The 12,342-nt window shown below is 37.4% G+C and overlaps 1 protein-coding gene across 2 annotated transcripts in view; it reads right to left on the minus strand.

Moving 5' to 3' along the window:
• The window catches only part of LOC102014805 (male-specific submandibular salivary gland protein-like), a 19,222-nt gene extending 15,360 nt beyond the window's left edge, over positions 1-3,862 (minus strand). Inside the window, exons 1-4 of one of the 2 annotated variants that reach the window (XM_005406529.2) lie at positions 3,720-3,861; positions 2,937-3,076; positions 1,886-1,959; positions 248-358 (exon numbers count right to left, since the gene is read on the minus strand). In XM_005406529.2, coding sequence (XP_005406586.1) covers positions 248-358; positions 1,886-1,959; positions 2,937-3,076; positions 3,720-3,788 — 394 coding nt within the window. In that variant the 5' untranslated portion in view covers positions 3,789-3,861. Of the gene's footprint in view, positions 1-247; positions 359-1,885; positions 1,960-2,936; positions 3,077-3,719 lie in introns of both variants that reach the window. The other variant, XM_005406530.2, reaches the window with a different exon arrangement.
• Between the last annotated feature and the right edge of the window lie 8,480 nt (positions 3,863-12,342).

Consider the following 12,342-nt stretch of genomic DNA (forward strand, 5'->3'; position numbering starts at 1 on the left):
TATATATATATATACGCAAAACCTTTTATTAAGACCCCAACAATTATGCATATCTTTACTTTCATAATCAACTCACTATCCTTAATCTCATCAAGATGAAAGTTGCAGTCTTGTTTGTGAACACGTTTCTACCCTTGGGCCCATAGTTACAAAATACACAAACACACCCCTCCATCTGCAAATGCAGATACAGGTCAAATTCACATGCATATCTTCCATACTACAGAGAAAATCCACCCATACTTACCAACAACTAAAATCATGTTTGTCTCCTTGCCTTCTTCATCTATATTTTGGTTTAAAAATGCCAGGACATCATCCTTCTGAGCAATAATTTTGAAAATGTTTTTTCCGGCATCTACAATTGAAAAAGCATTTTTAAAACTCACAATAGTTAACTTTTTCCCATTGAGTTGACATGATTTTTTCGTAACATGTTAGTGTTAATTCCTCTTTCAAAAATTCTCTATTTTCTAAACTTTCCCCAACATGTTAGAATCAGGTGCTAGAGGTAGTGTTAGAAGGACCTGCTTCACATCCTACCACCTAAATAGTAGCAATTTTGTCAATCCTAGCAGATCATATGTTGTTTTACCATGACAAGGTAAATGGTAGGTGAAAGAAACCTCCCCTTACTAACCAGTGAATCAGTCAATCAATAAAGTGTCAGAAATTTTATCCCTTGCCCTTTAAGCCCAGCGAATATTTTGCTGTAATTCCACGAGTATAAATTGAAATGTAACATATTAATATATGCTCAAAAAGCACCACTTTCATCGCAGTAGATAATAAAGTAAAGAGATGCCCATTAGATTATTGAAAAATGTTGGATGTAGTTTGTGTCATTGGAGTTTACTTCCTTTCTGCTGGTATATCATCACATTTGTACAAGTTCAAACATTTTTTAGTCCAAGATGAGAGAAATATAGTGTACATTGCTTTCCATGTAAAAACTACTCACTGTTAATTTTATACCCAGGACTACTTTTTGGAAGTTATTTTAATTCAGAGACATAGAAGTTGATATCCTTTCTCTCACTATTTTAACTGAAGTGCAAATGATCTGCAACTCCCTTTGCACATTTTCCCTGTCATCTTCATTCTTAAGATTTGGGGTTTATGTGATTTCATTGTACCTTAAACCTGGATTATTTATTAGGCAATATTTTACACATAAATAAATTTATTCAATGAAAGGAAAGTGTGGACATACTTTCTAATGGCATAATACCTATTTTGAAAAAGTTTCATCATTTGATTTAGGTTTATTCAGATCTTCTCCCCTGAAGAGCATACAAAATACAGGGGGAATCAAAATTATAGTGAATGTTCAAGTTTTTTAGAAATTATTGAGGTAAAAATCTCATTGTTCTGAATCCCCCTGCGAAGGCTCCCCTTCGCTTGGACACACTCATCCCATTGTTCTTGCCAATTTCTGAAGCAGATCTGGAGTTTTCTTTCCTCGTCCTCCTTAAACGTTTTGGTCAAAAATGTGTTGACTGCTGGCACGAAGGATGGGATTAGTGTGTCTGAACTGAGGGCAGGATTTTGAGGGGGACTCACAGCAATATATCTGCTTAGGTGAAGGACTTTTAAAACTGAACATACCACATTTGCCCATCACACCTCACACACTTTCTGTGAACCTCCCACCCTTGCCATGGATCCAGATATCCCACGCATGTATTCAGGTGACATGGAATGGATTCTAGGTTGTAATGAATTCTTAGAAGTTTCTATAGCTTTTGCAAAGTTGCTCTAGGATTTAGTACCACAAAGTGTTCTGGAGTCCCAGCTTCAGATCAGTGGGACCAAGCTGTAGCAGGAGTTTGCCTGCACCGCGGGGCTGGAGCCATGGGGTCATCCTACTGCCTCAAGTACTCACATTCCGCGACGTAAACGCCTTTCTCTTCATCTAGTACTGCCACCCTGTTGAACTCTCGGCATTGTCCGTTCGCTCTGAAAGACAGATCCACAAAACACAGCTTATTCAACACCCTCCACGTCCACCTCCTGAGGAATTATGGGACTTGTACGACAACAGGGGTGCTGATACTAAAATAATGTGTCATGTTCCACTTACATAATGTCTCTGTTGTAACAGAGCTTCACTATTCGAACATAGGTTTGGCCAATTCTGGTGGGTGTGGGCTGTCGGGTTAGATAAACCTTAGTGTCCAAACTGCTTTTCCTGGGCTGTGCGAATTTCCTACCACCAACAGTGTCCCATATCCCTTACATTCCCTTAACTGTCACCCCAACTGCTTCAGGCAGAGAGGTCTGCAAACCTCGACATGTACCTTCTGGGAGCGTGCGGGTGTACACAATCTCCCATCACAGGGAGGACTGCGGTTGTATTTCACATGAATCTGTGTCACTATTTAAGAAGAGATTCCCGGGGCTGGGGATTTAGCTCAGTGGCAAACGCGCCTGCCTGGCAAGTGCTAGGTCGTGAGTTCGGTTCCTGGTACCGGAGAAAAACCAAAAAAATAAATAAATAAATAAAAATAAAAATAAAAAATAAAAAGAGTTTTCCACACTTTTTCAGTACGTGAGCTGTAGTCACTGGGCCTGCTGCAAATATTGGGGCTGAAGTCCTTATGCACCAAGGTACTTGTCAATTTCTGCTAATTCAGGGGAGAATCAATCAATATGATTTCAAGAGTGATAGATCATAATGGTGGTAGAAGCATATAGACATATATACCCCATCCAGCCATTCAACCATCCATTGTGTTGCTATGTCAATATGCTCCTACCACTGTCATGATCTATATCTCCTATGGTATCGAGATCTGGGGAACACGATGTCATGCTGATATCTCAAAACTAGAGCTCCCATTTGACTGTCATATTGGACACTTTCACATTAGACCACAGACCACATGGCAGTAGTTGGATGGATGGGTCCTTTAGATTGGATAAGATTTGCTTACTTGGCATAAAACCTGCCGGCGAGCTTCCTGCATTCTTCGTGGCATTGTAGTTGTCGGAAATACATCCTCATCGGGCCATCCTCATCGATCTTCTCGAAATTGTCAGCGGCCACGGAAATGGTGCGCCAGTCACCACTGACCTATACAGGAGAGATCACACCGGAAAATTTAGTGATTTCTTTATTCTTGCCTCCTTAAGACCCACTGGACACGCCATACATCACCTCCACAGAGAAATAGAAATCTGACCCTACCGCTTGCTTCTGATCCCTGAGAGGAAAATCATGTAAGGCCTCATAGTAATGATTCAGAATCACACAGAATGTAAGGTGTTTAGAGTTCCTACAGTAGGAACAGTTGTGCATTCAAACACCGTAAACGGGGGCTGGGCATTTAGCTCAGTAGCATAGTGCGTGCTCAGCAAGCGCAAGTTTGTGACTTTGATCCCTGGTACCGGAAAAAGAAAACCAAACAAACAAAAAAAGAAACCAAAACCAAACACACAAACCAATATTCCATAAACACTTAAAACCTTCACTTTAGTGTTTTAGGTTTTGCATACAGAGACTATTCTTTTTGCAAAGATAGAGATTTGGAAAATCATGATGTTCTCTCAGGAATACAGACATACATGGAAAAAGATGTTTAGAAAATCAGAAATCAGAATTAACTATGGACAGTAACGACAGGGGTACAAATACATAGGAACACACACACACACACACACACACACACACACACACACACAGAAGACTTCAGTGAAGACCAGCTTATCCGCGTTACCTCCGAAGGGTCGATATGGTCATGCGCAGAAACGAGACCGACCGCGAAAGCGAGCAGGAGAAGCTGCATCTTGTATGAGATGCTTTTCCTCTTCAGGAGAAGACCAGAGGAGGAGAGACGCTGAGGGGAGTCTGAGCTGACGCCTCTTTTATAGCACTGCTCCTCCGGGAGGATGCATAATGACCCACTTGTTCATCCCACAAGCTTCAGCCTTAACATTTCCAGGTTGGCAGTGGTGGACTTTATGTAATTTTCTATTCTTCTCCTAATGAGATTAGTGTGAGGAGAAGTTTAAGTTGGCCTGGACATGTGACCTTTCAGTATCTGAAAGAGAACAGAAATCATAGGAAATATTTCAAGGACATTTGTGTCATTTTCTCTTACATCCCAGTTACTAATACAGAAGATGAATCACAAAACACATATCCATAGCTCCTGTATGGCTCTTTCTAGCTAAAGGGGAGTGTACTTACACTCATTGTTGAAAATAAATATTTCACCCTTTGGTTTGGTCCAATGAGAAGACAGCATCTATGAATTGAATTGCCGGTACCTACACATCTCACAAGAGTCTGGTTAAATGTAAGTAATCACTGCAAGCTGTGCTTCATGGTTCATGCTGATAATAGCAGCCCTCTGAGGAGACTGAGGAAGGAGGATCACAGATTCAAGCCCAGCCTGGCCACTTGGTGACTGAGTGAGACCCAGACGTAAAATAAAAGATAACATGTGCTGGTGATAAAGCCTGGAGTTCAAATCTCAGTATGCCCAAAAGTAAATGAAATAGAAAGTAAAGCAAATTAAAGTAATAATCAAAGACAGTGGAAAAAAAAGTTGAAATTACCAATTGTTTTCTTATATCGATTATGAATCTCTATTCTGGTATTGACCACAATTTTTTTTTTTTTTTGCTACCCACTTAATTTATCCAGAACTACTCAAACTGGATTAGAAAAACCAAGAATAGTCATGATAAGAATAATTCACAGAGTTTGAAATTCATTTAAGGTGAAGGTCATGTAAATTGTAAAAAATATATATTAAACATGATGAAGAGTTGGAAGAATAGGGTTCAGTTATCAAATCAGCTGGATGTATTATTCCTCAGTACGTGACTTGACCTCACACGGCCGATGTCTGAACTGAGCACTGTGCTTCCCCGTATCTCACTGAGATATGAATAACTCAGAGGAAGTTTGCACACATTGAAAGGGAACAACTGCTAATTCCTGTGCAATGCAGGCAGTTTGAGCAAACAATGTTGTGAATGTCTAAGTTTTAAAGAAAAGTGAGAGTAAACCTCACATATCTGAGAACACCCCCGCTACTCCCAACCCTGCATTCAGGTAGGCTTGTGCCGTTGTTTTTACCAGTTTGTGAAGCAGTTCCTGAACTTGTATTTGTCTTTCTGAAATACGATCAAAATTAAAGTGAAATCTGCCGCCAAGCACCACTCAACAGAAAAGGAGGCCCACAACAAGCTGACGAAGTGTCTTCGTCCAACTTTGCTACTGGATCTGGCACCATATAACTGCTGGCATTTCCACTACATTAAAATGACCATGAAAGGTCGAGGATTTGTAGGAGTCAGTGACCTTGACACAGACATAAACCTTCATGCAAAGCCAGCTACGTGCAGCAAGGTTAGAGTGATCTGAGCAAGGGCATTGGAGTGTGTGTGTGTGTGCATGTGTTTGTGTGTGTGCACATTTCTTACTATTACTTGTCCAGATCCATTTGATATGAGAGTCGAAGTCCTTATTTGTCTGTGTTCATTAAACTATACATTTGTCCTTTGACTCTTTATAGTTTTTATTTGTCTCCAAATATAAAATCTAATGTAACAAAACATATCACGGAATATACACTGCACATGACAACAATCCAGAGCAACTCTCACTTTTCTGTTTTAGATGCAAATCTGTGTCAACATTACATTTTGTACTCTTCTGCCTGTTAGGCTAAAGAGTACAGTTTTGCTCAACCTGACTGGACTTTTTTCCCCCCTTTCTTCTTCCATGAATGTTGAGAAACAAAGATTTTAATAGTTAGATTTGTGGAAAACAGAGAAGATAACCACTGTCATTTCTGATGGGAATTTTTCTTTCTCAATGACAGGATGTTGACATGCTGTTGCCATGGCAGCTAACAGTGTACAGAAGATGAATGGGTGAATGAGACTGCCCTTCAGAAATTATGAAGTTCACCTTAGGACTTACAGCCACCTATACAATCTACTTCACATTGTTTACCAACTCCGGGACATTTTGTAAAAGCTATGTTTTTTAGCAAGCTTATGAAATCTACCTCAATGAAAGCAACAAAACTTTTTACCTCTAACCTGGGGTCTACTGTCAAATATGACTAAAAGATATTAGTGTTGTGAGAAAAGCTGAGGTTTTCATTGTTATCTGCAGACCCATGTTGTTGGGTGCGGCAGGACCTCAGTGTCACGTGGATGCACTGTGGAAGCCCCTGAAGGTTTTTTCTTGAGAGCTGGTAGCCGACCTCTTGTAGCTGAAATGTGGTAGCCATTGGAGTGTCACCAAAGCAGCAAGGAAATATCTTGAATCCTGTAATTTGAGCCCATCACTGTCTCATCTAAAATACCAGAGTTTTCACACATTTTTTACACTGCATACAAATGATTTAATTACATCAGAGGTTCCCGTCAATGGAAAGCTTTTCAAGAAGTGATTATTGACCTAAAACATGAATAAAACAGTGTTGTGTTTATTATGATCATGTTTCCAAACCAAGTTCGGACAACTCCAATGCAGAAATGGGGGTGAAAATCAGACTGCAGGCTTCTCAGGAAACTATAACAAAATGTTCCATCTGGCTTACCTCTTTTTTTGCAGGTATCTTCCTGAAAGAGTTAAAGTTGTCCCTTTACAGTGATGCATACCCATTGATTACAGGAGCGCAACTCATAAGCACAAAGAAGCCCATACATCAACAGGTGAAAGGATAAGAAAGTGTGCTGTTTACACACAGTGGAGCATTATTCTGCCCTGAAGAAGGGTAGGCTTCCATCACTTGTCAGAAAATGCATACAACTTGAAACAATAATGTTTGAATGACGTATATCTCAGGCGCACAAAGTTAAGTATCCCATGTTTTTTCTTACACACACACACACACATGCATACATGCACACACACATACACTATATATAAACAGCAACATCAAATATGGAAAATAGGATACAAAGAGTCACATGTTTTGCAAAAGGATAGAAAGAAGATATTGAAGGGGGAAGGAGTAGAGATCAATATATGAAGAAATTTGTGATGTGTTACTTACATAGATTAACGGAGTTTTGAAAGTAATTACTATATATCACAAAATTTACTAGTGAAAATTAAAATTGCTAGAAAATTAGAATTATGGGTTTTTATCTCATGTTGATGGCAATGAATAATTAAGTAAGAACCTGGAAACAATGATTCCACTCCCAATTATGTGATAAGGAGATGGGACATTTCAGTTCTTTAAAAGATGTCTACATGATTGTTCAGTCTTAATTAAAATAGTCTACATGAAGGAAAAATAGCCTCCATGAATATATAATTTTCCAGAAATATAATACATCCATGCAAAGCTGCTTATTCATAGATAGGTGTGAAGTGTGCCAATTGCAACATAAATGGATATCACAATAAACAGGGTGAATGAGCAACCTAGAAAGACAATTATACATACACCACAGTTTAAGCTTTATAAAATTCTTAAGTATACCAGCATTCTCATAGTGGTGCACAATTCAAAAATGGATTCCTTCTAATGAATAAAAGATAAAATGAAGCAAAATTATTTTGGAAATAAATGAGAAATTTTATGATATCAAATGGGAAAAAGTTCCCTTCTTCAATACATAACTGAAAATAATCAGTTAGTGACTTGTACATCATTTCTACCTCAGGATAAACAAAAATCACGTATCTTTTCAATACAGCATTGAAATGTGGATTTTAAATCACTGATATTTTTATTTGACTTCCATTTTTATGCTAGACTGTTACATTTGCTTATTTTATTTTATTCTGTAACCGGTATGTTCAGAGTATGACTATTAGAGTATGTTTTGATTGTTGGTATAAATTTTTGTAATTGGTTATCATAATTTGAATTGGCTTCAAATGAGGACTACAGAGGAATTTATTTTTTTGGTACCAGTAATGAAACTCAGGACCTTGCGCTTGCCGGGCAGGTGCTTATGCCATTGAGCTATAGTGCTGGCCTCTACAGAGCATTATTTTTAAAGAACAATGTAAGTATCAGCAACTAAAAGCAGGAGGAAATCTATATCTGAGCATGATGACAATTAATTCTGACAATGATGGATAAGACATATTTTTTAAAAAGCAGTATTGTTTGTGAAGTGGGAGAGATTTCTAAACAGATTGGAAGTAAAAGTGAGTCCTTACTGAAATCTGTTGTCAGATTTTAATATAGGCTCTTCTGAAGGTCATATTCATAATGATGATTTACCACACTGATACCCAAAGTCAAATATGATCAAAGCGGAGGGAACCATTTTTACACTTAGAAAGTAACTTTAAAGCTACTCTCTTAAGGTTTGGGAAAGAATATGAGTTCACAATGTGCATTTTGTCCTTCCCAAACCCACTTCAGGGTTCAGAACATGGGAGAAAATAAATATTCATGCCTTTTAAGCACTGAATGTAGACTGTTCTCTCTCACTGCATAAAATCAATTATCCACCTCGAATTAAACTTTACCTGTTACTAAGCTCATTAGGAGAACAAAACACGGTCAAATACAGCCCATCTCAGCCATGCAGGACGCATGGCTGCGCTCACAGTAATGGTATACTTCCTGAGGGAGTTTTGGATATTTGTATGAAGTTTACAAGATGAGGCAAATGTTTGCTAAATTTCACCAGAGAAGGGGTTTGTTGGCAAGACTATACATTCTTAAAAAGTCACAGAAGGGACTTTGAGGATCCAAGGCTAACGGTGGACACGATGGAAATCGGAGGGTTCGCTAGGTGGCCAAAATCCATAAAAAATATATGTGTTTTCCTAACTGACACCAGAAAAACTGAACTATGAACCAGTTAAGGAGGATAAATATGCTGCTGTGCTTTGAAGCTTGGATGTTAAGAAACAGTAAAATAGATTAAATGACAATTTTTCACTATGAAAGCTCAATCATTGACTGGTATAACATTATGGCATATATCGCATGGATAAAATATCTACTTATGCACCATATTGAAAATGACTTGTGTCATATAGGAGGCTTGTACTTCCTTAATGATATTACAGAATGATATTCATTCTGTAATGATATTACTCATTACAGAAACTTCACTAAGTTCTCAAGTGTATAAAATTAATACAATGTTTCATGATTCTCAGGTTAAGCATGTGTGTAGAGAGAATCTAAGTAGCATTGACTAATGTTCTGTGAGAGCTGCAGGGTCTATAGTGGGTAACCTGGAGATGCTGCCTGTACCACACCGCACATTGACAGCTACTCACGAAAGCCAGAATGTTCCTGCTCATGTATTCTCCTTGCGGATCCTCTCCCCATTTTTTTTCAAAATCTCTACTTAAAAGTCTTGTATTCAGTGCTGTTCTCAGAATCACTAGCAAGGGTCTCCTTGCAAGTGGTGCTGAGTGAGAAAATTATTAGCTGGCTACTTAATTATTGGGGTGTTATGGTAGATCATTTGATACCAGAGTCAATCTAGAAATTTCAAAAACATATTTCAAAATTGCAAACTGTAGGAGAGAAACAAAGAAACATTTTACAGAATTAGTTACTGCAAGTAGCTATGCAAGCTAACATCGTTCAAGAGTGAAGCAAATAAACACACATTTTCAGTAAACAACAAAGTCAGAGGAAACCAAGAATTTACACTATGTCATCTAAAATCTTTAATGTTTTAGCCACCTTTAGTTATGAAAGGAGAATTGAAAGTAAATCACATATAAAGGAGGAATGTTATAGAAGTCTAAAACTATAAAAAAGCTAATGTTACTAAATTTTTAAGCTAATGGAAAATGTAACAATTATTTTAGAATGTGATATATATTAAACAAAAAAGATTATTGATTAAGTGATAGATATTATTAGAGCTGGGATATAACTCAGTGGCACAAGAACCTGCCTGGCAAGCACAAGGTCCTGAGTTTGATTCCAGGTATCATAATAAACAATCAGTAGATTTAAGATATGGCATGGCTATTTTCCATACTAACCACTGGGACAAATGGAAAAATATTTAATAGTGAACATCATAGAAGTCTATGGAAGGACAAGAAAGATATTGCTGTGGTTGGAAATCTTGTCTCTTCCCAAATTTCCAGTACTTAAGTCCTTACCCAAAGTGACGGTGTGAGAAGCATGAACATAGGTCATGTATGTGCAGATACCAGCAAATTAGTGCCTGTTATCTTTTGCATCTTCAGTGTTCCAAAATGAAGCACACTTTGAAGTGTGCATAACGTCTGTTCTATCCAGATTATGATCAGGGGGCTGGGGATTTAGCTCAGTGGCAAAGTGCCTGCCTGGCAAGCACAAGGTCGTGAGTTCGGTTCCCGGTACCGGAGAAAAACAAACAAACAAAAAACAGATTATGATCAGAATCTGGAATCTTTATAATGAGAAATAAAACAAGCCAATTCAGATAGGACAAATGATTTAAAGAAAATCTTGCCAGGAAAAATACTAGAAGTAATTAAGGGTGTAAAAATGATGTTCTACATGTCCACTGATTTAGGGAGTTTAGATTACAACTGGAATTACTGATGACTACGTGCTTCTTGTAGTGTCTGCTGTGATGTCACCCGTCCATACTGAGCATTGATGAAATCTAGAGGAACTGAAATTGTCACACTCAGATATTGGAAATAAAGTATTGTACAGGTGCCTGATTCATCAAATACACTCATGATCATCCACCAAAGAAATATGATACCTCTGCTATCAGTGCAGGCATACAAGTGCATATTCAATTTTATTTATAATGTGACAATTTAGAATAAATTGCATGCCAGTGTTTGACAGAATAAAAAATATGATCTGTCCCTATTAAAAATCTCAGATACACATTGCAATTCATACTGGATACACTGAAAAATGTTTAAGATCATTGAATAAATTCAGGGAAAGAGAGACACTCATGTAATAGGACTGTAGTCTGATATAATTGTAGAGCATTTTAGTTGTGTCCAGAAATTGTGGACTAGTTTTGTGAGGCATGCAGAAGATGTTACTGGGAAAAAAGGATATTTTGGAAGTAGGTAGAAATGCTAATGAGAGTGAATGTAGAAAATGGTATATATCCATAAGAACATATGGATAGTTCTGTTTCATAGGCAATATCTCATTATCTCATTTATATTTCAGTTAAGTTCTCTTAGAATGGCATCATTCAGTCCTGTTATAGAATGAAATTCAGTAATAGAAGTTCACTTCAATTTTCTTTTAAAGATAAAAGAATGAAAACATCTTAATGAACACACATACATTTAGAAAGTAACACGAGCAGTACAGAATCTCAGACAAGCTGATAGAAAATTAACAATGATTGTTGTATTACATATTGATATCTTCAATTTGGATACTCAGATAAACTGGTGTAGACATTTAAGATTGATCACACACTTAAACATTAACTGTTCCTTTCAGGAGAGCAATAAATGTCAGTAGTACCACTATGTTAGCTATCCAGTATGTGTGGGTGTGTGGGTGTGCGTGTGCGCATTTCCCATTCGTTCTTTTCTCTTTTCCCTCATTCCAGTTATTCTTTCCCTTTGAAGAGTTTTCTTCTCTTTCAAAAAGTATATTGTATCTTCTAGATGTTATTCACTCCTCCAGGTTCTTACACTAGTGATATGGTGTTTACACATGCATGTCTGATTTATTTCACTAACAAGTATGGAATCTAGTTCTGTCCATTTTCCTATAAAAGCCTCTACATTATCTTTCTTTATAGCTGAGTATATTCCATTATGTGAAAATACCACAACTTTTTTATCCATTCCTCAGTGGTTGGGCATTTGGGTTGCTTCCATGGTTTAGCTATGACAAACTGCACTGTGATAAACATAGGTGCTCACATATTGCTGTGATATGACTGATACTCAGAGGCACCATCATTCACTTTATTCTGCTGTTTTAGTTCTTTTTCTGTTTATATTATTCTTAAATTACACCACAAAGAAAATTCTCTGACTCAGTATCATCAGAAGTGAAATGTTCTATGTCTGTTATAGACCAGTTTGAAACCAGGTAGGTCATTTAAGAAAATGGTACCAAAGAAAATGTATCTCAGTTCCAAGGACTCCAGAAAAGGAAACAAAAATGTCATACTCTCAGTTGAGATTAAAAATAATTATCAATTTAATGGTACTCCTAAGAGCAAATCAACCTACAAAGATGACATCACGAGAGAGGGCTAATCAGAGTGACAATTAGAAATGTGTTCTGTTAGAAATAGTTTTAAAAATTTAAACACTGACACCAATGAGGGACACACTGATACCTATGATTGAATGATTCACATCATAGATATCAAGTTTTATCTCTGAAATAATGCACGTGCACTTACAGACATCTCTTTATGTGGGTGACCTTAACGTCAATA

This window comes from Chinchilla lanigera, unplaced genomic scaffold (genome assembly GCF_000276665.1).
Source record: "Chinchilla lanigera isolate Chin_1 unplaced genomic scaffold, ChiLan1.0 scaffold00098, whole genome shotgun sequence".
NCBI classification, from domain to species: Eukaryota; Metazoa; Chordata; class Mammalia; order Rodentia; family Chinchillidae; genus Chinchilla; species Chinchilla lanigera.